The sequence below is a fragment of the Saccostrea cucullata genome, unplaced genomic scaffold, assembly GCF_032062105.1.
Source record: "Saccostrea cucullata isolate Sc308-1 unplaced genomic scaffold, CSIRO_AGI_Scuc_v1 ctg317, whole genome shotgun sequence".
NCBI lineage: Eukaryota > Metazoa > Mollusca > Bivalvia > Ostreida > Ostreidae > Saccostrea > Saccostrea cuccullata.
The window spans coordinates 1-24,974 of record NW_026933753.1 but is presented as its reverse complement, the minus strand read 5'-3'; the positions used below and the strand labels follow the sequence as shown (position 1 = coordinate 24,974).

General features: G+C 33.4%; 4 protein-coding genes and 1 long non-coding RNA gene across 5 annotated transcripts; all 5 read left to right on the top strand.

The window, feature by feature from the left end:
- The first annotated feature begins 435 nt into the window (after positions 1-435).
- Positions 436-4,509, top strand: LOC134239248 (prolyl 4-hydroxylase subunit alpha-1-like). The gene is made up of 7 exons (XM_062721411.1): positions 436-458; positions 1,136-1,846; positions 2,214-2,401; positions 2,787-2,981; positions 3,299-3,412; positions 3,792-3,930; positions 4,191-4,509. The coding sequence occupies exons 2-7, from the start codon at positions 1,194-1,196 to the stop codon at positions 4,372-4,374; spliced, it is 1,473 nt and encodes a 490-aa protein (XP_062577395.1). The 5' UTR covers positions 436-458; positions 1,136-1,193; the 3' UTR covers positions 4,375-4,509.
- Positions 4,510-5,454: 945 nt separating this feature from the next.
- On the top strand, positions 5,455-7,169 carry LOC134239280 (piggyBac transposable element-derived protein 4-like). The gene is made up of 2 exons (XM_062721459.1): positions 5,455-6,031; positions 6,847-7,169. Exons 1-2 carry the CDS (start codon positions 5,455-5,457, stop codon positions 7,167-7,169), a joined length of 900 nt encoding a protein of 299 aa, XP_062577443.1.
- An 8,228-nt stretch (positions 7,170-15,397) lies between these two features.
- LOC134239279 (E3 ubiquitin-protein ligase TRIM71-like) lies at positions 15,398-17,053 on the top strand. Its single transcript, XM_062721458.1, has one exon. It carries the CDS (start codon positions 15,398-15,400, stop codon positions 17,051-17,053), a length of 1,656 nt encoding a protein of 551 aa, XP_062577442.1.
- A 3,528-nt stretch (positions 17,054-20,581) lies between these two features.
- On the top strand, positions 20,582-23,087 carry LOC134239267 (uncharacterized). The gene is made up of 3 exons (XR_009986191.1): positions 20,582-20,710; positions 22,485-22,553; positions 22,990-23,087. It is a non-coding gene; the product is annotated as an uncharacterized LOC134239267 (long non-coding RNA).
- Positions 23,088-23,222: 135 nt separating this feature from the next.
- LOC134239266 (uncharacterized) lies at positions 23,223-24,814 on the top strand (the record flags this gene model as incomplete). The annotated part of the gene is made up of 4 exons (XM_062721440.1): positions 23,223-23,322; positions 23,908-24,027; positions 24,210-24,512; positions 24,690-24,814. Coding segments are annotated over 4 exons (648 nt in total), but the record flags the coding sequence as incomplete, so codon positions are not given.
- Positions 24,815-24,974: the final 160 nt, after the last annotated feature.

The following is a 24,974-nucleotide window of genomic DNA, read 5'->3' as shown; positions in this document are numbered from 1 at the left end:
TTATCCGGTGCGTCTTGAGCTGTCTGACAAGAACAGGCTTCCGTAGATTACACAGAGCTGGATGTGGTCGGTAAGTACCTAATGTTTTAATTTCCTTCACATCAGCTGATCATTGAAAACTTGTGTACACTGTGCTGAAATTTTTGTCTTTTAACTGTAGACTAATTTTGTTTTGTTTTCACTAATAGTTTTATTTACAGAGAAAATTGTAAATATACGCCTACCACACTAGTGTTACTATCTTACTAACCCTGATAAGTATCTTGTACTATCACGGGATTTCATATAATCAGTACAGAGGCATTAAATGATAGTGTTTATTTTGAAGGCAATAATATAGAATGAAAATTGTCCATTTTCTCTATGTGACGAGAGTCCCTGTGTCGAAACTGTATTCGATACACTGTATACCCTAAAGATACATCGTGTTCATTTAACCGGAACTGGAAGCCGGAACAGTGTGTATTCAATTTCCTTTCTGTATATTGCTTTGTTGAATGAGCATCGAAAATCTATATATAGCATATATGGCTATAGTTAAAAGGACCTTTAAAACTAATGTTTGTTTCATTTGCGAATATTTGGTTGAGTAACTATTCAATATACATTTACTTAATGTGTATTATAGCCCCTTAACCTTTATATATTGTCCCTTTTCACGTTTCTTATTTTTTTTGTACACATGTAATAAACTCCGGTTTTAAAAAGCTACCCTGGATCTAGAGTTGTTCAAATTAAATTTTTCAGGTATACTGATCAAAAACCTGCATAGTGAAAAAACTTGCTGTATGTTAATATTAAAATTATTTAAAATTCCTATACTGTTTCCTTTAACAAAATTAGCGGAGAAACGTAAATATAAACTCATATTTTATATGCGTTAACCAATAACAGTAACATTTGTCTTCGCTAGCGCTGTAGATATTCTAAAGGAATAGCTTCTGCTGAATGATTATTATTCTTGTAAAACTGTTAATTGGTGAAATAATCCAGATCCCCCTCTGTCTTCATTATAATATTGAATTCATACCGAAATATATTGAAAACAAAGTAAAATCCTCAATCATGATAGTCATACGTGTATCTTTACCTTTGAATTTTTAAAGCCAACATACTAGCTTTATCTTTTTTCCAGGGTATGCAAAACCTTTGAATTACCAGTGAAGAGAACCCGCGCCTTTATTTAATCGAGTATGAAAAATAAAGCTCGCCAAAGAAATTCAAAAATAAGCGGAGACAAAAATGGAATCAATAAAAATACCAAAGAAAACAGAGACACTCACATAGTAAAAGAAAACGCCTGTAAAAATGGGATAAGCTTAGAACTGTATGTATTCCGGACATTGTTTGCTGTATTCACGATTGGTTTACTTGTATATGGGTTGTATATTTTGAACAGTTCAAAGAACAATGACAGTGTAAGCACAAGCGATACTCATAAAATTAAAAGTGAAGACAGTTTTGTTGAGTTAGAATCTGAAGACTCTGATGAAGCCGTACGAACGAATGCGGAAAAACCTAAAGAGGAACACTCCGAACAAAACGGAAATGGGAAGGATCCTTCAGTGCATACAATACCGCCCGTACAGAAGGAAGTGAAAACTGCACCGTCCAAAGTTTCACAAAGTCAGTCATCGACAACGAACCAAAATAGCCAAACGTCCACTAAAACTACGAAAAAGCAATCTAAGAAGAAGGAAAATGGAGTTAAGGATTTAAAAACAGAGGCGGAAAACTTCAAACCAACGTATCTGAAGAAGATGACCCCGAAAAAAATATTCGCCGACGGCCGGCGGCTTCCGCCTGTGGAGTTATTACCACAGAAACCAAACAACAGCAGTGTCAGGTACCGCTAATCGAACACTCCTTTATATCACAACAGCAGTGTTAGGTACAGTTAATCAAATACTCCTTTATATCACAACAGCAGAAAACTCACAAATACTGTATACAGGGAAATTCTCGCCCCGTTTTTTGCCCGCTTTTGTTCTATTCAATGTAAGACGAATTTCAAACTGGGCAAAATTGTTTGAAAGTGTAAAAGGGCAACAACAAAAAAAAAAATCAATAAAAACACCGTATACATGTACAGTAACCAAAAGATAAAAAATATCTTTTTAATACAAAGCATATAAATCATCATTTAAATCTTGACCAGTACAAATAGAAAAATAATCAAAAAGTACTCATCATTCCCTCTGTTTTGGCTTTAGGGTATTTCTTTACGACGAATTTTTATCTGAACAAGAATGTGATGGACTGATGAAAGCCCACGATAGTCATGTAAAGGAATCCTCCAAAATAAATCCCCTGATTTGCTTTGACACCATAGAAACACTGAGAAAACATCTCAAGGCCGCCCACAAAAGGGTCAAGGTCACTCCTGCTGATTTTATACCAGGTGAGCTAAATTTTTGTCTGTCCAAGCATTTTTCGTTTGTCGAATAAGGTTGTGAAACCCCTGCAGCTATGACTTAAATAATGAAGGATACAAATGTGCTTTTTGAAGCGTCTTTTATTAACCCTAATCAACCTTCGTTTTCATAGCAATGACAATAATATTTGAATGTTTTGTGAACGACCACTTTTTAGGATTTTTATTACTGTAAAATTTCATTAAGGTTTACTAAGCAATCAATGAGAATTCATACGAACATGATTATAGATGGACTTTTTAGGGTGACATGATTACAAATCATAAACTCATCATAAAATCATGATCATGAATTTTTTCACAACTTAAGTTATTGATATACCTATTCAACTGCTAGTTGTTGAATTTTCAGGTACCTTTTGTGTCAATGAAACATTTTCTAGACAGCTCTCTGGATGGTTAAAGTCTAACTGGAGCTATAGTACAGCATTTTATCCGGGCGAAAGTAGATTCTCGAAGGTTTTTGAATATCGAGTCAAAGAAGCGACGCAACTCTTACCAGAAAATGGCGGGAAATTTCAAATTACAAGTTATCCAGAAGGAATAGGTACATTGTTATCCTAAACGATGATATTATTCTATTATTCTGATCTTATTTGAATTCTATTTATTAATTAAAATTATTTCCCTACTCAGCATAGTTTTATAGTAATTTTTTTCATTTGAATCATTGTCGTAAATAGAATTGTAAAGCCCTCGAAAATGCACTTACCTTTCTTAGAAGTAATCGTAGAACTTAGTAAAAGTTTTACACTGCCTTCTTTCGTTTAATAAAATCAACAATACTTTTCTTATGCCAAAGATAAGAATATAAAGGTTCAGTCACTCTGTGAATCTTATTCCTTTGCTGTCCCAACATTGAAGGATACAAGACTCATACGGATTGTGTGGAGGATAACGTGGATGAGAGAGACAGAATGGCTACCATACTGGTCTACCTTCAGGACGTGGAGGATGGGGGCGAAACGAAATTCCCAGGTACAAGTTAATAAAGAAAGACAATTATTTACTATATATTCTGTGTGCTATTGTTAGGGTTTAATTTTTCTTCCGTTTTTAATACACAAACGTTACATTTTTGTTGAAAAAGTGTGTACAAGAAAAAAATCCCAGAGAAACGGATGATATCGGTTCGAAACTCACAATCGTTTTATAAACATAAAGCACATTAGTAAAATGGTGTCCTCTACAAAAATTTGAATTTTTCAATTAAAATTTGTATAATTGAAAAATTCAAATTTTTGTAGAGGACAATGGTAATTATCGACATTTAAATTATGACTCCATGAACGCCTATACTTACATGTATTTAGTTTGAGCAATTTAAATTTACTTTAATAACTATTTAATATAACAGAACTGGGTATTTGGGTGAAACCCCGAAAGGGACGTGCTCTGATCTGGAACAACATGAATGAAGAGGGTAAATGTGAACCAATGTCCGTACACAATGCTGCAGTGGTCAACAAAGGTCACAAATACATTATACAGAGATGGTGAGTTCTGGATTACTTGTTTTATGTGAATACATGGCGACAAAATCATGCTTGACGTCGAATTTCAACTACTAGACTAGGGCATGATATATTTATAATAAAAAATACGAATGTTAACATCAGGCTATACAAAAATAGAGTGTTACTGATTAACTTTAGTCCGACATTACCATTACTACCTTCCTAAAAAGAAATGGATAAAGAATATATCTAAGAGGAAATTATTGGTCAATCCTAAAACATTCATTTTTTTATGTCAGGTATTACTACAAGAATTTCTATTCCCTTGGTAAGCGTCCGCCGGAACCAGATCTTCCTGCGCGTGCGCCTGGAACACCTCGAGTTAATTGTGACGAATATGAAAATGGCAGCTGTCGCTGGTACGACGAATGGAATTACGAGCATCTTGTAGATTACAGAAATCAAAGATTAAATCTCAAATAAAATTAAAAACTGTGTGTTCTCATTCCTTTCAAAAATTGAAGGATTTTACAAATGATCTTTAATAACACCAAGTCTTTGCTTCTGAATTTAAGAAACAACAAAAAAAGATCCTTAAAAATCGTAAATGTAAATTTGTTTTAACCCTTTGTGTGCGGGAACCCAATATATTGGGTCTGACGTCATAATCGCTTGCGTGCGGGAACCCAATATATTGGGTTTTGGTTGGTGAAGTTACACGTTTTTATATATAACTTCATATTGAGCTCGCATTCTTATATTAACGAAATTATTTTTATTAATAAGTCATTATAATATATTGTTACATGTAATTACTGTTTTTGTAACTTAACAATTAAAAAAAAATACATTTTAAAAGTAAGCTAGCAATAAAAGAAACATTACGATCGATTTCAGACAACCATTTTTAACGCAGCGAGAAGTCCTGGAATTACCATAAATGCAAACACTGATAAAAATTAGTTATTGAAGAAATAAGCCGATTAACATGTATTGAATTGAAGAATGGCATATTTTCGAACACACAGAAGTGTATAAAATTTAGAAGTTTACCTAAATGTATACTTGCACTAGAAAGTAAATAACACACGAGTAGCGAGACCTGAGCCTAACCTTCACCTTGTCATGTTCTTCCGGTTAAAAACGAAAGTTTGACTATTATTTAGTGATACCGTTTATACAAGTGTTTATAAGACTCGCACATATTGTATTTTTGTTTAATGTGAATTATATTGAATGCAATGGATTACTTTAACTTGTGAGTAGACAAAAATGTCCAATATTTTAGTTTTGTCAAAACTTCACGAGACAAATCGTGCCTACAATTGAATCACGTTGTCGTCTTTCCAATGTTTACATGCAATTTCATGGAATATTTTGTAATAAAATTACTTTTACAATAAAAATATCATTGAGTTCTGTATAATATCTTATGAATCATCACTTGGGGTGTTATGTAACAAGTTATTTATATTTAATGACATAAAACGAAAAGAAATATGTTGCTTATGAAGTTGCTATGTATACGGTATACGTATCGATATTTCCAACACGGATATCGATATGGCTACAGAGGGAAATTTTGATTTTGGAGAATTTCTGGATGAGTTTATAGCGGATGATGCCAGTGGAGACGAATTTGAAGGTTTTAGTTTAGATGACGTGGTGGATAATCCCACTGAAAATTTTGAAAACTACATAGATGCTGATAACTGGACTGCTGGGGACCGTGAACCTCCCCAACTAAACTTTACAAAGGTTGCGGGCATGAGACAAACCGTCCAAAATGAAACATCACCAATGGAGTACTTCAAGTTGTTTCTCTCAGACCCTGATTATGAGTTCATGGCCGAGCAGACAAATCTTTATGCTCAACAGTATATCGGTTCTTCTCACCTGAAACCAAATAGCAGGCACCAGAAATGGCATGACACCACCAAGTCCGAAATGAAGCAGTTCATTGCTCTGGTGCTTGCTATGGGACTTGTGAGACAGCTGGATGTGAAGGAGTATTGGACATTAGATCCCATTACATCTACTCCATTCTTCCCCAGCGTCATGCCCCGAGACAGGTTTTTGTCACTTATGGCCTTCTTCCATCTAAATGATAACCTGTATTGTGTGCCACGTGGACAGGAGGGTTATGACCCTTTATATAAACTTGGTCCCTTGTATAAGAAGATTTTGTATAGGTATGTACATGTGTAGGGTTCACTATATAATGGCTTGTGAAAATAGATTTGTAAATACTTTATGCTTTTCATTGTCACGATTATGAACTTGAAGTTAAAAACTTTTTTCTTACAAACTATGAAGTACACTTTTAAATTGATGGTTTTGCTTTTACAGACATTTAAGTTCAAATGTACCTTTTGTATATAACATGATATAAGATCAGTAAGTTACCAATGGCTAAGCTAATATCCACATGTGAGGCAAGAGCTCAAACATATGAATTTTCACCAAAGGAAATGTGTGTGAAAAACATATCTGACTTTATTTCTGTATAAAAATATGCCATGATCCAGTCCACTAAGGGTAAATCTCTGAAAATTACAATTCATTTGGAGTAGGCCTGTTTAATAGTATGCATATCTAAATAATGAATGAATAAACATCTAATAGCTAGGAAATGAACTTCCTGAAAATAAATACTTTCAAATTGACTTATGCACAAACAAGAGGCCTATATAAATATGCCCCTATCACCATTAGATATGCAAGATTTGGTTGAAGTTTAATTTTGACATTAAACAAGGCTAGGTAAATATGTAATAGGAATGGTTAAAATGTATGGCTGGACCAGAAATCGAACCTGGGACCCCTGTATCACTAGTCAGGTGCTCTACCGACTAATACAGATATATACTTATATATATCCAGTTGAAATACCCCCATACAAGTAAACAACATGCATATTTAGGTATAACTGGTAAGTTGAATTCTTCAATATAGGTTTGACTCGGTTTACCAACCTCATCAGAATCTATGCATTGACGAGGGAATGGTCCCATGGCGGGGAAATCTTCATTTCCGCGTATCCTGACAAGCCAGACAAGTACGGCCTGAAAGCTTACATCCTTTGCGATGCAGTGAATGCGTATTGCCTGAAAATGAAGCTTTACACGGGTAAACCTACTACACCACCCAGTGAGAAAGGTGCCACCCATGATTTGGTGATGGACTTGCTCCGCAACGATTATGCATGTGGACATATACTATACTGCGATAATTACTATGCCAGTCCCTCTTCATGGACCTTTGGTGTCTTGGTGTAGGTGCTACTGGGACAGTTCGCCCAAATCGTCGTGGGATACCAGAAGCCATAAAAGAGGTTTACTAACAATAAATCATTAGCAATATGCTTTTAACTGCATAATGATCAAGTCTAAAAATTATATCTTTTAGAATGCAGTATTTAAAAGATTGTGATACGAACCTTGTGTAATTCATGCATCAGTGTCATTTTCTTGCCCGAAAAAGATACATTTTAATATACACGAAAAATCCTTACACATACTAGTAATTGGTGATTACATGTGTTCAGGAAGATTTTCTTGCACACTCTCTAGATATAGCAATATACTTGAATATATTCAAATAACAAACATCATTACTTGAGCAGTGATAAATCTTTATCATGCCAAATCATGATGTGACATGGTCTTTTTAGGTCTCATCTGAAAGACCTGCAAGTTTCTTTTCAAAGTGAATGATATTAGATTCTCAAGAATAACATCAAATTTCAATATCAAAGGCTATGTCAAGTCCTCAAACCCTAATTTAAAAAAAAAAAGGCATCATGAATTCACACATAGGTACATGTACATTGTACTAACAACAGACATTGTAGAGTGTTTCCAAGCTTTCTGGGTACAATATCATACAATATGGAGCAATGATGAAAAACTGTTATAAATTAGTGACTTGGGTGACACATAGAAATGCTAATCACAAATTTCAGGTCCAGCTTGAAAGCCGAGGTGAGGTGTCAGTTGTGTCGAATGGCCCTTTGACTGTTACTAAATACATGGATGCCAAGCCTGTGTACCTTATAAGTACTGTAAGCCAATCAACACCAGTGGCAACAGGAAAGCGCAACCACCGAGAGGAGGAGCTGATTAGACCTCAGGTTGTCCATCAGTACAACGGCATGGTGGGGGCTGTTGATCGCCTCGATATGGTCGTCTCTGCATCAAATCTGGGGATGAAAACCATGAAGTGGTGGAAGAAAGTTATCTTCCACCTAATTACCATGTCTATAGCAAATGCATATGCACTCTACAAGGAAAACACATCGGAAGAGAGCAAACTTACTCACAGACACTTTCGAAGAAAGCTGGTCCATGAGCTCTTGGACAGCTCAGGGGGTAATTTACACAAAATTGCTTTCAGTCTAATGATGGTAAAAAGCATAGCTTGAAAAAGTCCTCCTTTACTAAGCCAGAGTATATTCTGCTTCATTTCAGACATAAAAATTGCTTGCATAAAATGATTTTCTTTAGAGTTTCATACCAAAGTCACTGGGAGGCCTGGAGGGAGATCAATTGAAAGGTTGATGGACAGACACTTCCTGGGGAGAATTTGCAGAGACAGACAGAAGTCACTGAGTAGATCTTGTGTTGTCTGCTGTAAGGCCAACAGCAAGCCCAAGTTGGGAAGAAAAAGACCTGGAAGGCAAACCTCCTACCAGTGCAACCAGTGCCAAGTGGCACTTTGTGTAGAGCCATGTTTTGAACTTTATCATACAAAGTCAGACTACTTGCTTGCGTACAAAAGACTTCAACCTGCAGAAGTCACCGAAGAGTGATGATCATGATCATGATCTAGCAATCTGTGTGATATTCATACTTATCTGTGATGATTATCAATGACTTAATTTATTTACTTGCTTGCATGTCTTTAAAATATGCAATTAATTTCATGTCTACATGTATAACCTGTATTAATTAATTATTTTCAATGTATCGATTTATACAGTTAAAAAAAGTAGCACGTACATTTTACTAACTAAGCATAGTAATACATTGTATTGAAATTTATATACTTGTCCACTAATTAAAAAAATTACATTCCTCCAATAATACTTATTTTAAAAAAGGCTCAGAGTCAGAGGAAGACTAGTGCATGAACAAATTTAAGATTACCTTCTGTAAATAGTTATCATTATTAAAAAATTAACTGTGGTTCTTTTATCTTCAAGATTAGATGATTATATTATCTTGGTTGCCATGGTAATACAATTACACACTGAACAAAAGAAAGTTACATTATAGAAAAAAATCTAAATTACTATACATTAACCAGTTTAGTATTTTTAAAACATTTGAAAGTAAGTACATGGTTCTTTTTTATGTATCTAGGTCAGTACATGCAATAGGTTTTTTAGGTTTCTATGGAGTTGCAGTGTTAAAACATACATGAAAATGCTTCAATATAATTTTTTTCTCATTTATTTTACATTAATTTTATACTTGTTTATATTCTAATATTATATATTTTATTCAGTCTTACTGTTTTTAAATAACTCAGGGGTGTGTTTTAATAAAGAAATTTATGATAACTTACAAAAAATGTAATTTTTCTCTTTTTAGTAAGAAAAATGTTACCATGGCAACGGTAAAATAAGCTTAATCTTAAAAAAACGAAGTCAATTAAAAGTACTCGATACCTTGAATATATGTGAAAAGTTTGAGTCAAATAGGTTGCCTGAATCTAAAATTATTAACAGTCAAAGACACCACTGTTATAATTTTATAAATGCTCCAAAACAACTCAGTCCTGCAGTGCAGTTCATTGAAAATCAACTCAGCACACAAAGGGTTAAAATACCAACATATGTTTAGTATATAACTCAATATAGAAAAGAAGACGAATTAATAATATTTAATTAACGAAAAAGTTTTAGTAATTTGGGAAAAATTTAATCTTGAGGCCCATAGAAAAAAAAACTTGTATGAAACAAAGTTAACTATAGTTAGGTAATTAAGGATTCCAAAGTTTTTGTCAATACTAATTGAAAATTTTTAAAAGAAAAAGAGAAGTATTATTTCATTGAGATTAATTTTGTCATTTTCATTTATCTTCAATGTCATGAATATACTTGTAGTTAATATTTTTTCATCATTATGCAATCATACTCTCGTTTAAGACACAGTTTAAAACCAACCGATGTTTTAAATAATAACATTAATTTGTGATTTTCATGGCTGAAGAAAACTATTGCTGATCTGAAGCTTTAAGAACACAATTTTTTCCAGCTACAAACTTCATTCTGGCTATATGTTAAAACTAGCCTTATATCATGTACATTTGAGAAAGCGATGATTAGCTTCAGGGCTTTTTTTAAAAATATATTTTTCATCCTAGAGTTGACTCTTCTCTTACTTATTAAACTATTCTTTAATTAAAGAAAATACAAACCCCATATGGAACGCATCCAAATCTAAAGAACCCTGCTTTATTTATTGTTAATCACATTGTTGATACACTATTATTATTTAAGAAATAAACAACGTTATTTAGTGAACATGGCGTTATGAATAGCAATTGCTATTAATAACGCCATGTCATTAGATAATCATTGTTTATTACTTATATTTGCATTCTTTGATGTTGTCAAGAATATCAGAGAAAATCCTGGCTTACATAAGGATGTGGCTTGTTGCTGTACATGTCTTCAGTAAAGAAAAACACACGGCTATAAAATTAGTATACCTAATTATTGCACCTTTTCTCTAATAAATCACAAACAAATTTTATTTTATTTTATAAAATATTTGCCTCTTTTGAAACACATTTATCTGGATACAAGCTGGACAGTTGTCACATTTTTTTTTAATTTTTGCTTTGATGCAGTTGTGACGTCATCGATCAATGTTATTGAAATCCTCTGACAAAAATCAATAATTTAAATTTATGATGAAAAAAGAGAATGCTTTTATAATGATTATTACTCCAAAATGTTTTTCTATGATTTTAAAAAGTTTTTCTATTTATTTTTAAGAGCTGAAATCGTTCTTGAAATAGACAAACTAATTAAAAGAAATTTAGCTTTTTCTGAATGTTTTATCACCCACGTGTGAAGAGTTATCGTTCTTTGTACAAATATGCAAAAATATTATATGACAAGAAAAAATAAAAATAGGGCAGTTCTCTTCAATTTTTAAAAAAGTTTTATTATACAATTAAATACATTGACCAAAATTAAAATTTTTAAAGACACAAATCGGCAATTTTAAATTGTTCTGAAATTAGTTTTTCCCCCCAAAAAATATTATTATACACTTAATATATTTATTCATTTTACGAAACATTTCATACATATACCTCTCAATACAATATATAAGTGTAGTAGAGCTTATACTTCACGAGTGTGATTAAGCAATTGCATTCATAGCAGGAGCAATTGCTTCTATATATTATTGAATGCAATATGTGCATGTATATGCATATATTGAGATAAACATTTTTCAAGCCCAAAGTCCATTTTAAAAATCCAATTCAGGAGCAGAGTAAACACGGAATTCTAAAATTTGAGTTTGGATAAAGTGCCATGGAGTGAGCCTCTGGACTGCCGACCGTTCACACCACACGTCAGCCCTGTAATGATCGGGAAATAACTGAGACGTCGACAATTCAATGTGCAAATAATGAACTAACAATTAGTGTGAAAAATGTCATTCAGTATTTGGCTAAATGATAGACTGCATTTATTGACAAGGTCTTTGTGTGGACCACAGAACTTATGAAGTGATGGATTTAAATGAGACTGATGATGATCTTGTTTCTTCACTTTGTTTGTCAATAATTTACCTCGTTTTAAAATTGTTCGTATGTTGAGCATGTTCTTATGAGAGATATGAACTCGGGTAAACAAGGTAAACAAGAGGCCCATGGGCCACATCGCTCACCTGAGAATCTTTTGTCGTATTGTTCTTTACCAGATTTCCCCCTTGTAATACATATTGTGACCCCACCCTAGCCCAATGATCATAATTTACACAATTTGAAATCTACACTACCCAGGATGCTTCCACATAAGTTTCAGCTTTTCTGGTCCAGTGGTTCTTGAGAAGAAGATTTTCAAAGATTTTTCCTATATATTTCTATGTAAAACTTTGATTCCCCATTGTGGCCACGCCCTTCCCCCGGAGGTCATGATTTGAACAATTTAGAATCTACACTACCCCAGGATGCTTCCACATGAGTTTCAGCTTTTCTGGCCCAGTGGTTCTTGAGAAGAAGATTTTCGAAGATTTTTCCTATATATTTCTATGTAAAACATTGATTCCCCATTGTGGCCCCGCCCTACCCTCGGGGGTCATGATTTGAACAATTTTGAATCTACAGTACCCCAGGGTAATTCCAAATCAGTTTCAGCTTTTCTGGCCCAATGGTTCTTGAGAAGAAGATTTTCAAAGATTTTTCCTAAATATTTCTATGTAAAACATTGATTCCCCATTGTGGCCCCGCCCTACCCCCGGGGGTCATGATTTGAATAATTTAGAATCTACACTACCCCACAATGCTTCCACATGAGTTTCAGCTTTTCTGGCCCAATGGTTCTTGAGAAGAAGATTTTCAAAGATTTTTCCTATATATTTCTATATAAAATTTCGATTCCCCATTGTGGCCCCGCCCTTCCCCCGGAGGTCATGATTTGAACAATTCTGAATCTACACTACCCCAGGGTGCTTCCACATCAGTTTCATCTTTATTGGCCCAGTGGTTCTTGAGAAGATTTTTTAATGACCACACCCTATTTTTGACTTTTCTTGATTATCTCCCCTTGTGAGGGGACATGGTCCTTCATTTTAACAATTTAAATTTCCCTTCACCCAAGGATGCTTTGTACCAAGTTTGGTCAAAATTGGCCCAGTGGTTCTTGAGAAGAAGTCGAAAATGTGAAAAGTTTACAGACTGACAGACAGACAGACAGACAGACAGACAGACAGACAGACGGACAGCTAGACAAACGGACGGACGACGGACAAAATGTGATCAGAAAAGCTCACTTGAGCCTTCGGCTCAGGTGAGCTAAAAAGGTATATTGGTGCATTAGTAAAGGAAGTTGACCATTGAAAAATTAAAGGCATCACGTTAAGCATTATGCTTTGCTGCTAGATAACCATTGACGTCTCTTTATAGTAAAATATCCATATGAAACATGTGCAACACTTTGTACTATGTTTTGTTGATTCAGTGAACTTTTTAGACACAACAGTGTATAAAGGAAAAAAATTTCGAGAATCGAACAAACTTGATATCAAATCTTACATAAAACCAACAAACAACTTTCAATATCTACACAGGGAAAGTTCTCATAACCCGGCGGTATTCAAAGGTTTTATTAAAGGCGAATGCATAAGACATGTGAGAAATATCAATGACACTGCAGCTCTCAATATTATTCTACAAGACTTTAAGAAACACTTGTCAAAGAGAGGCTACTCTGATACAGAAATAGATCCTATTATCACAAACATAATCGGAATAGACAGAAATGAGATCCTAAATAAAAGTAACAACCAATTGAAACTCCACAATAAATTGGTTATGGTTACAAAATATAATCCCCGAATCAAAGGATTAACAAAAAACGCATCTTAAAATACTGGAACGAAATGCAAACAGACACAACATGCAAAGAATTATTTACATCGGAACCAATTATAGCTTATAGCAAAGACAAAAGCATAGGCGAAATAATTATTAGATCATGTTTACCACAAGATCACACTGCTAAGGTGGACCCCTGAAGAGGCAGACCTTAGGGCAAGTACCCGTTATAAAAACTGCCAAAACACTCTTTACTATATTTCAATATACATTTATGAATGCTTATATTTCCAAGGGAATAGAATGTCGCAAAGTTTGGTTTAGAGTGTAGGGTCCTAATAAATTTCATGGACAAGTTTGGCTGATTGATGTCTTTATTTTCACGCCTTCGGCTCAGGTGAGCTAAAAAGGTATATTGGTGCATTAGTAAAGGAAGTTGACTATTGAAAAATTAAAGGCATCACGTTAAGCATTATGCTTTGCTGCTAGATAACCATTGACGTCTCTTTATAGTAAAATATCCAATTCTGCTTCAAATGAATAAAAAATCAGTCTGCTAATAACGGGATGCAACAAATTGTTGGAAAACATAATCTAAAAAAAAAAAACAAAAAAAAAAACCAAAAAAAAAAAAAAAAAAACAACCAAACAAACAAAAAAAAAACACATAGACATACATGTAGAAACTTCAGCTTCATTTTAATATTAACTTCATAGTACTTGTGTGTACAATCAGAATTCTTTTTAAAATAAAATATATTTTTTTAATTGATCAGTGACAAGGTATGCCAATTTACTTGTTCCATTTATAAACACCTTTAAACAAACTAACAAACTAAATAAATAAACTGAACATATTTTATGGTGATTGAAAAAAAAGAATTCACTGGAACAGGACGATTTCTAACTATGGAAGTCAAGAACGATAACCGAAAGTTGCTATTAATGGACATCAAGTAAACGTAATTATTTTTCTGACCAATCAGCAAACAGCATTTTAACACACCCCAAAACATATTTTAAAAGAGCAAAAAGATAATACGTGCTTTTGTTTTTTTCCTCAAAAAGTTTTTTTTCAACAAAAAATCTGTAGAAGTAAGATGATAACTTTTGAAGTATAAAGTATTCCCCACATATTTACCGTGAACAACCTTGACATTTTTATCTCGGTAAAGAAAAAATAATGTATGATAGAATGTAATGGTTTAGTACGGAGGTATAGATCGCACCAGCAAGTTCTATCAAGTTCAATTATAACATTTACCGGAATATATTATATGTTGGTAAATATAATTTTGTTTATCCGTCCGATTTTCATCGATAATGCTTAAATTCCATGTGTATATATCAAAACACACAAGTGTTTATCGAATGGACTATACACATATAGTTTTAAATTATCACGGGTTTCATGAGCGCCGAATACTTTCTGACCAAAGATATACTTCCTTTAAAATTATACTCATTACTCAGAATCCTCAAAAGCATATTCAATCCCTTTCAAACATAGGTGCTTCAAAATTCAAATTTGTGAGGTTTGTTCTTTCTATCGAATTACTGAGTATCATGTCAGAACTACCCCTCGCATTGGTTGAAATATAATGTCTTTTCCTTAAACTTGTCATCAAAAGGTTTTCGTATTGAAATCAATAACCTATTCAACTTGATAAGCTTTAACGACCATTATTAATGGAACAGGAAGTATAAACAAACCGAAAGCTCAACGTATACATTATCGAGGGAGTGAATACGCCAACGTGTCACAGGTAGGAAAATGAATTTGAATACCAAGTTTGTGATTGAATTATGGGAAATTTTTACTACAATAAATTCAGAACCAATTTATGAGGCTCCATTATAAATTATTATTGATGACTATTATGAGTTTATTAGTTGGGTTTATAATGCTGATTCGTCCTTCATTCTTTTCACAGTGGGTCTGGAAATGGCCTCTACAACTTCCCTGTTTCAAGACGTAATAACGTGTGACCTTTGTGACAACCCTACCCAGAAATTCTGCAACGATTGCCAAGAAAATTTATGTTTGGACTGTGTCAGTAAACATGTCGAGAAATATTCTTCCCTCACACATAATATTGTTTCTTACAAGAACAAAGAGATACAAATGGTGTTTCCTGAATGTGAAGTCCATCCAAACCAACGGTGCGAGGCCTATTGTCAATCATGTGAGGTCCCAGTATGCATAAAATGTTTCTTTAGCAATCACAAAGGGCATGATGCAGTCGAATTATCTAACGTTGTAGCGAATAAAAAGAAAATAATCAAAAAAGAAACTAAGGAACTTGAAACGGTTATTATTCCAAAGTTCCAAGAGAGTGAGGTGAATATCAGAAGCAAGGCCTCTAAATGCAGTGCTAAATTTGATGAGATAGAGCGAGAAACTACAAAACAAAGACAATTTTGGCACAATGAAGTTGACGATTTTTTCGACAAACTTGACCCTTTAATCAAATCTAAAAAAGTAGAGAATATGACTATTCTAGAAACACATCAAGGAGAGCTTACATCTTTGATCCCGAAAAAGAAGAAAGCAGTTGAAGAAAACAAACAAATATTGAAAACCAACAGAGTATCTGAAGTTACCGACTACAAATCCAAAACAGAATATCTAAATATTTGTACTGATTGCCCTGTCGATATAAGAATTCCTTTTCTGAAAACAAACACGGTCATGGGGAAGGAACTCAGTGTAGAGCTTGGAGAATATAGGGCTACACTGACGCAAGTATTACATTCTGGTTTAACTGATGAAGTTTACTTTTCTTTGAGAGAGCTACTAGACAAGCCAAGAGTTATTACAACAACTTATACTGGAATTAAACCACTTTGGAGAGTAGTATGTGTAGGGGCAGATGAAGTTTGGATATCTGGTGAAGACCCAAACATAAGACGTGTGGACATACATGGGTCCATTAAAGATAGCATCGAGACGACATGTACAGCGTTCCCTGATGACATGGTAGTAACTAGACAGGGATATCTGATGTATGGTGATGCTACAAATAGATCTTTAATCATTGTCAGAGACGGGAAAGCAGAAGTAATGGCCACCATATCTAAAGACTGGACACCAAGAGGACTGTGCCGTACAAGATCAGGAGGTATTCTCATTAATCTGCATAATGGAAAACAAAACAAAATCGTCCACTTAACAGAAAATAGAGTGAAAGAAGAAATATTTAAAGACAACAGTAAAAAAGATATTTTTAAAAATGGCGACGATATGCTGCTTTTGTCAGAAAACAATAATGGAGACATTTGTGTATCTGATCTTTATGCTAACACTGTGATAGTATTAGACAATACAAGGAGAATCCGGTTTCAATATGATGGTACACCTGCTAAGAAGAAGAAGCCTTTTGTCCCTACAAAAATTGTGACGGACTCCATGAGTCACATAATAATTGCCGATTATAACAATAACTGTCTACATATACTTGATGAGGACGGACAGTTCCTAAAATGTGTGGACAGTTGTGGACTAGATAAGCCCTGTGGATTGAGTCTTGACAGTAAGGACAGGTTGTGGGTAGGGATGGCTTATTCAGGAGAAGTGAAAGTCATTCAATACATGGAGTAAACAGTAAATATGATTTTAGATATTAAAATGTTTTGATCGAATTTGTTTTGTTCTAATCTCATTCTGAATCTTAATATTACTCATTTAGTGACATCATTATATACAAATGAAGGATTTCTAGTTTAGACTTTTACTTCGCACTCATTGAAGGAACGGTATCGGGCTGAAACGACCATGATACGAGATTCCCCTTTTTAGGCGTCATCCGTTTAGAAGACCTGTGATTTTCACGTCTAGTGTCCGGCTACATAGAACGTTGCTATTGAGATTTACACCTGAGATACATAGTGCCGGAAGTCATTCTTACCTCACGATGGGGACGATAAATTGATCAGTCGAATATCCGGCTGAAGCAGTTATTGAGGTGTTTAAATTCAGAGTTGGGATCAGTTGCCATGGAGGAGTGAACATTCCCTGCCGACCAGTTTAAACAACTGTTACTCCGAACAATTGTCACATTAAAAAATTACGGAAAAATCCGTAGACAATTCGGTGTGTCAATAATGGTCTAACAATTAGTATAATAAACGCCATACAACAATTAACTGAATGATAAATTATATTTAAGTTCAGCTTTCATTTCTTGAATTAAAAACCCGTCTGACAACATTGAGCTTGTTTATTGCCAAATAACACAAAACATGTTTGTTTCAAAAATATGTCATTTATTATGAAATGACAACATACAATATAATACATAAAACTGAATAAAAAAGACTGGGAGACAATGTAACCTTAAAACACAATTCCTGAGAAAAATTATAAAACAATTATGCAATAACAATTGGTCTCCCAGTATGTGACTATTACATAACATATATAATTTGGCAAAATAGGTGGCCTCCAAATATGGCATTATACAAATGAATTGGCTCAAAATTCCATTCTTTGGCCTACATAGGATATGACTAACAATATAATATACATATAAAAGGAATTAATTACAATGAAAACATAGACACACGAGTTTGAGGTGGCCTAATGGACAGTTAAAGTCTGTTTGGGGATGGAGTTGGGTAATCCAAAAAATATTTCAGCAAATGTTTGGCCGTCTTATCTTTAAAATAGCAGTAGATGTAATGATGCTAGTTCTCTTATCTCAAAAGGATAAAATTACCGGGGGGTCCCCACGGGTTTACAGATAAAGAGGCACAAAGTGGGGAAATACAAATTAACATATAATACATGAAACTTAACTTAAAATAATTTTACTAGCATAAAATATCATTTAAGTTCAGCTTTCATTTCTTGAATTAAACACCCGTCTGACAACATTGAGCTTGTTTATTGCCAAATAACACAAGACATGTTTGTTTCAAAAATATGTCATTTATTATGAAATGACTACATATAATATAATACATAAAACTGAATAAAAAAGACTGGGAGACAATGTAACCTTAAAGCACAATTCCTGAGAAAAATTATAAAACAATTATGCAATAACAATTGGTCTCCCAGTTTGTATTTTGGTGACAGAATAATTGTATCAAGCATAGAAATTGCAAAATAATGACTTTAAATGAAACTGTTGATATTGTGGTTATATCATCCCGTTTCTCAAGAATTTATTCGTAGAGAATGTCAATAATAGTTAAAAAATTGATTTAAATTTATTATGGGGAATGGTTATATACAGAGTTGAACAATCGTTTTGATTGTGATTTTTTCATTTTGACAAAATTTGTTAGAATGAACAATACAATATATGAAAAACTGCCAAACTGTTTGTTGTTTGTAATGCTTTGTCATGATGTGAAAGAAAGCTTACATCATGGTTTATACGAGGGATGTTAGAAAAGTTTTATTGTGAGCGTGCTATTTCTGCGAAACCGTTCAAACTTTCCAGATATTAAAATCTTTACCTATTTTTCAATAAATAGGGTGAGTTCACCATGCATCGGACACATACCTTGCTTCGGACAACTTTAGGCAATAAACTCTCTTTCAACTTAAGAGTTCTGTGTATTTATTTGTTTCTGTCATAAAGACGAAGATTTAAATTTTTTAATGATACCGATTGTGTTTATCATGTTGTGATAAAAATACCCCGCAAATGGCCTTGAAGTTACGTCATATTTTACATCATCAAAGGGGAATAACCCGAAATTTATGATTTTGCAATTTTTAGAGTTATCGTTCTTTTAAATTCGACTTCCACGGAACGAGTCGGACTTTGGTGAATTTTGTCAGGGATTGGTAATTTTACATAAATTATAATTAAATTTCACTTCAATGTTTGTTTAATTCTTATTAGAGCTTGTTTTTACTAGTATGCTATTTTCACCGTACATCGGACACAAATTAACCATGCATCGGACACTTTTCGATGCAAAGGTAAGCACTACCATTTTCATTCAGAACCCAGCTGACAGCTGTTTTTTGCGGAAAAAGAAAATAGAAACTCTATATTTTCAGTCAAAATACAAGTTATCAATATATGACGTCTGGAATTTTACTCAATTTATTTCTACAAACCAGAGTATGATAAACCATGAGAAAAAAGGCGCGAATTACGGCATTATAAGCATTTTAAAGCATTTCTAAGGCAGAGTGAGGTCTCGAGAATCGTTCTACATTTGTGCAATAATATCGTCGATTAAATTAAAGTTGAGGGTTATTTCTGAGATAAAAGATGAAAATATATCCATATCAAGGATTTGAAAGCACTGTGATAAAGGTATGATATTTTCCCGGTCTCCATACCGTCTGTCCGATGCATGGTGAACAATGTCCGATCCATGGTGAATTTTCAGTTTTTTCTAAAAACTCGATTTTTGGCGATATTTTCTCAATAAACGGCATATAATTGTGTCATAAATTGTTATTTTAATCACAAACTAAATGTTAAACTCCATTTTGATAATTTTCCGTCGGTAGCGATATCGCTAGAACTTGTTGAAGTACAAGGGTATCCGATGCATGGTTAATTCACCCTATACAAAAATTTGGTACTCTCCGGTGATCGTTGAAAAACATACAGCTTTTTTTTTTTTTTAATAAAACTTGCTTCACGGAGCATGCTACAATTTGGCACGTTTTCGTTACAAAGACTCTGTATTAAAAAGTAAAATTGCACAATTGTAGCGCAAAGAAATTCATGATATTTTACCTGTCGCTAAAGTATTCATAAAACGTCATTGGGAGAAATTTTGAATTAAATTGGAGGGTATATGACTGTGTTACAGCCATTTATAAATGATCAACGCGTAAAAACACAGCCAACAATCGGAACGTCATTGTGTTTCATGGAGCACTGCACTACGTAAAAATTTTGTGTGCAGACAAGAAAATGTCTAAAAAAGATATTAAAATGTTAAAGATGCACAATTAAGGAACACATTCTAAATGAATGAACGAGTGAATGAAAGACTGTTATGCGAGTTAATAAATTCATACATATAAAAGTTGTGACATGTCCATTTGTTTATTGTTTACATTGTTACAAGCGCTGCGGTGATTAAAGCGTTTACGTAACCACCTCCAGTACACCAGCGACACCTGACGTCAAAAACACGACGAATTCATATTCCCAGAAAATCTGGTGTGAGGAAGATATTGCAAGAGGTTGAAGACTGTTGTATCAATCATGAAGAAAGACATTGTTGTATTTATTTGTGTCTTGTCATTAATTGGATTAGCTGCAGCATGGGCAGGGTAAATAGTCTTAATTAATATTCATATAACGTTCCCAATGTCATAAGCATTGAATACATGAATATGCATTTTTTTCATTTCCTACTATTTATAAGTACTTAGGGAACGTTTGGTTAGAATTTTAATTTCTACATATGATACTGTACCTTTCATAAAAAAAGAAAAGCTGCATCTTATAACACTGCACTGCTGATAACAGCAGTTAAATCTGATTTTGATATTTTAATTTGAGCAACATGGGGAAAACTTTATCATGGCTGCTGTTGACGTAGTGGAAGCATATTAAATGCCAGATGTATAGAGTCAATGCGTTGAAATAAAAGTCCTTACATCAGAAATGTTATATAATTCACACAACTGTTTAATCATAGGAGAAAGATTAACATTCTTCTTGAACACATTTGAAGTTTTGAAAAAGTTGGAATTGAAATCAAGTAAACATGGTAAAATATACAATTTTACAGCTAAATTCTTAATCAAAGTTTAATTCCCAGTTTACGTCATTTTTATTAATAATTCCTTCTTTTATTTTCTATCTAAAACACTAGAATCATTAGAAGATGAAATTATATTTCCTTTATTAATTCAGATTCAAAATAAAATCCCAAATACTTAATTGGCAGAAAATTTCACGACTTGATTCCGACATGATAATGTTTACTCGTAGGGCTAATGTGTAATAGCTCTCTAATACATGTATGTTGTTTCACGTCTTTGAACTGAGTCGGTGGAATTCGTCTGTAAGGTAAGTTAACGGGCACTTCAACAGTCAATAGGATGTTGTGTTTCATTGTATCTGTAAAGTCAGTATATATCTAAATCCGATTGCAAAAATACATCTTGATATTTGTAGAATTATTTTTCTATGTTCCATTTTTCTTGGTCTGTCGAATATTTGCTGTTCAAATTAACAGAAATACAGAGATTTGGGTCACAGGAATCAGAACGTCTTGATAACAATCACATATTGGCAATAATATTCTAAGAGGATCTATTGCAGAGTACAGTTTTGCAAAATCCATGCAGATTTCTATTTTCCTGATCACAAACGCGGAATGCTGACTTCAACTTTAATTTGAATTGTTGGATATTTCAGACACTTTTTCATAATAATTTCCATGTTTTGAAAAAAAATGTCTTTACACTGTATTCCCGGGATATTATGTTTACGTTTTCTGGTCATTGTATCTTCTGGATCTTTAACTATAAAGATACCGCGTTCTTTTTTCTTATGCATTCAACGTCAGCTTCTATATATCCAATAAAAAGAATATGAATTCCATATGCTGCTTTTAAACTAATTTCATTTCATTCCTAATGTTTTTGCACATCGCTTCAATGTTATTTCTTTAAAAACTTTCCGTTTTTGTTGTCACCATGTATCCAGTGTCTAACATACAGTTGACTTCTATTCCAAACAGTTTCATGTTGACTGTAGGGCTCGAACCAAGAATACGATTGACACAGTAAGAGTCCTATTCAAGATATAGCCATATATAAAATTCTATGTGGGTTTTTAATTTGATAACTGTGAACAACAAAATAAAGAATATTTAATCCACCACGAATATTTCTGTTTTTAGAGTGTATTTCAAAAACTTTTTGAAAAAAAAATTTTAAAGATGAATTCACATTGTACCTGAAACATACGTAGGTGTAGCCTCAAACACGTAAACATAAGGCTGGGAAATTATAATGGGTTGATATTTATGATTTTAGGTACATGTATTTTTCTTTTTTTTTTATATAAAGCTTTTTTATTTTATCATCTTAGAAACTTATGCTATCGAACTAGACGGAAGTGTCGCTGGGTCTGGGGATGTAGATACAGTACCTGGCAGGGGTAATTTTATTATGTGTGTCTCTGTATGGAAGGGAAAGAGAGTGTGGTTGTGAAAACTATATCATATAGTCTGCAGGTGTTAAGAATTTTTTAACTCGTTATATTATCGAATATGTCTGATTATCAAATGTTCGAATATTAAGTATATCCTCTTCAATAATATCCTATGTCTTAAATTTTAAATTAAAAAATAAAGAAAATAATTAAGAAATATTTTTTTGCTTCTTCAAAAACTCATGCATTTATGAATCAATGTAAAACTCTTTCGAAAATAAACTAGTTAAAATTTTTATTTTGCTTTAAGGTTTTAATTCCTACATATCATCAGTGACTTTTAATAATACCTGTATCTGCTTTATTGTTAAAAAGAATTATCAATGTTTAAGAATTCTTTCAAAAGAAACAATTTAATTTTTTTAATACATTATTACATCAGATGTTGTGACTGGGGATGGATAAGTCAAGAAAATGAAGAGAGGGAATACTTCTGTTGCTCTGGTTGGAGGCATAACGGGAATCAGAACTGTAATATAGGCACGTATTGGAAAGTTAATAATTTTCTTATTCCATACGAAATTCAACCAATGTTTTCTTAATATATGATATCAAAGGTCGTAAGAATACTTAACAGACTAACTTGAAATTTTAATCATTTTACAATTCTCAGCAATTTGTCCTTATGATTGCGGAGGAAGCGTGAGGGGAAAATGTGAGACGCCCGGCAAATGTAAATGTAACCCAGGATATGTAGGAGAGTATTGTCTTTCAGGTGAGGGGCACGGAGTTAAATACCTTTACGTTTATTCGGTAACTTGATAAATATAAAATCAAAGTACCTGTGCTAGAGCACCCCAGATTTCTGTCGTTTGAAACTGGTTTATCTTCTACACGCGTTTGCAATATTACATCTTTAGTTTATTTCATTTGGGGAATGAAGCTTATTTTCACCTATGTTATACGACGTAACTTGGGGAAGTTACTGCTTTATTCACGGTTTATAAAAAAGCGTAAACTGTCCCAAATAATGTTATATCGTATAATTTAGGTTAAAATAAGCTACCTTCCTAATAACTTAATTTCAGTGCAGACAATAAGACAATTTTTACTCTAAAAATGGCTTCAATTGAGTATATTTTAAAAGTAACGTTTAGCATAGTAATATGTTTTTAAGTAGCTCAATGTGACGTAAGCAACTTATGTTATACGATTTAGATAAAATCTTTTATCCAATCTAATCACGTGTTACAACTAAAATTCGATTATTGTCCAATAAAAAAGCTTTATAATTGATCAATTACCGTATGTCTTTCTGTGCATAATCATTTAACGCTGACAGCAGTAATTTTTTTTCCAGTTGGCTCCTGCTCTCACTTACGTCCTTGTTTTCCTGGATACTGCAAGGGAGATAACACCTGCCAGTGCTTGAACAATTTCTCCCCACAAAACTCAAAAGGGATAGGAAACTGCCTGAACTGTGAGTACAAAGAATTATTCCTACAGTCATGAGTTTATAGTTGTACTTTTGGCGTTTAATACAAGTAGAGAATCTTTAAAAATCTCGAGATGATTGAATAATATTCAAAAACGCTACTGTATCAAAATGTTATAAACTTTATTAAAATTATCTTTCCGTTTGTTATCATTTTTTACATATAGTTCCCAGCAGTCCCGATCACTACTACCCAGCAATTGAGCAGAGTACGATAGACTTTGGCTATTACAGCCACACGAAAAACATGCTTATGTTTAACATGACGATAGATTCAGCTATGAGTGAAGGGAATAAGGAAGTTTTCTGGACTAATCGTAGGGACCTTAACATCATGATTTTCACTTTTCAGTCGATTTTTAGCTCCGATACTTTGAATCTACCTACAAGGCCTGGTTATGTGATTCAACACGAGTTCGGAATCGTAGAGGCAGACATCAATGTTAAGCATAAAGATTTTAGTGGTCGAGGTAAAGATGTGTTAATTTTTCAATCATACTAAAGATAACAGACTGTTTAAGAATTTTAACTTTAAGAATTCTAATAAAAATCATGATCATTAAAAAATTGAAGTCGTCCCATTATAAGCTGTATATATCCTACATATTCAGGCAAAATGTAATTGCTGAGTTTTAATTTATTGTTAGTAAAGTACAACACAACTTTGCCTTGTGATGGAGTTAGCAGAGACAGTCCAATACATGACATCCTTGTTCAGTGCAGACAGCGTATCGCTCCCTTTGATGTACGTTTCGACTCTGGTGATACGTAAGTTGAAATAAATAAATTCACTGTCTAAATTTTTTAGCCCTTTTCTTTAAATCAATAATAATCTCAAAACTAACCTACGCCATTTAGAGGAACTGTAAGACAACGGAGTAGTTTCCCAAGTTGTTAAGTACAGTAGACAAAGCAAAACGTGAACAAGGCAA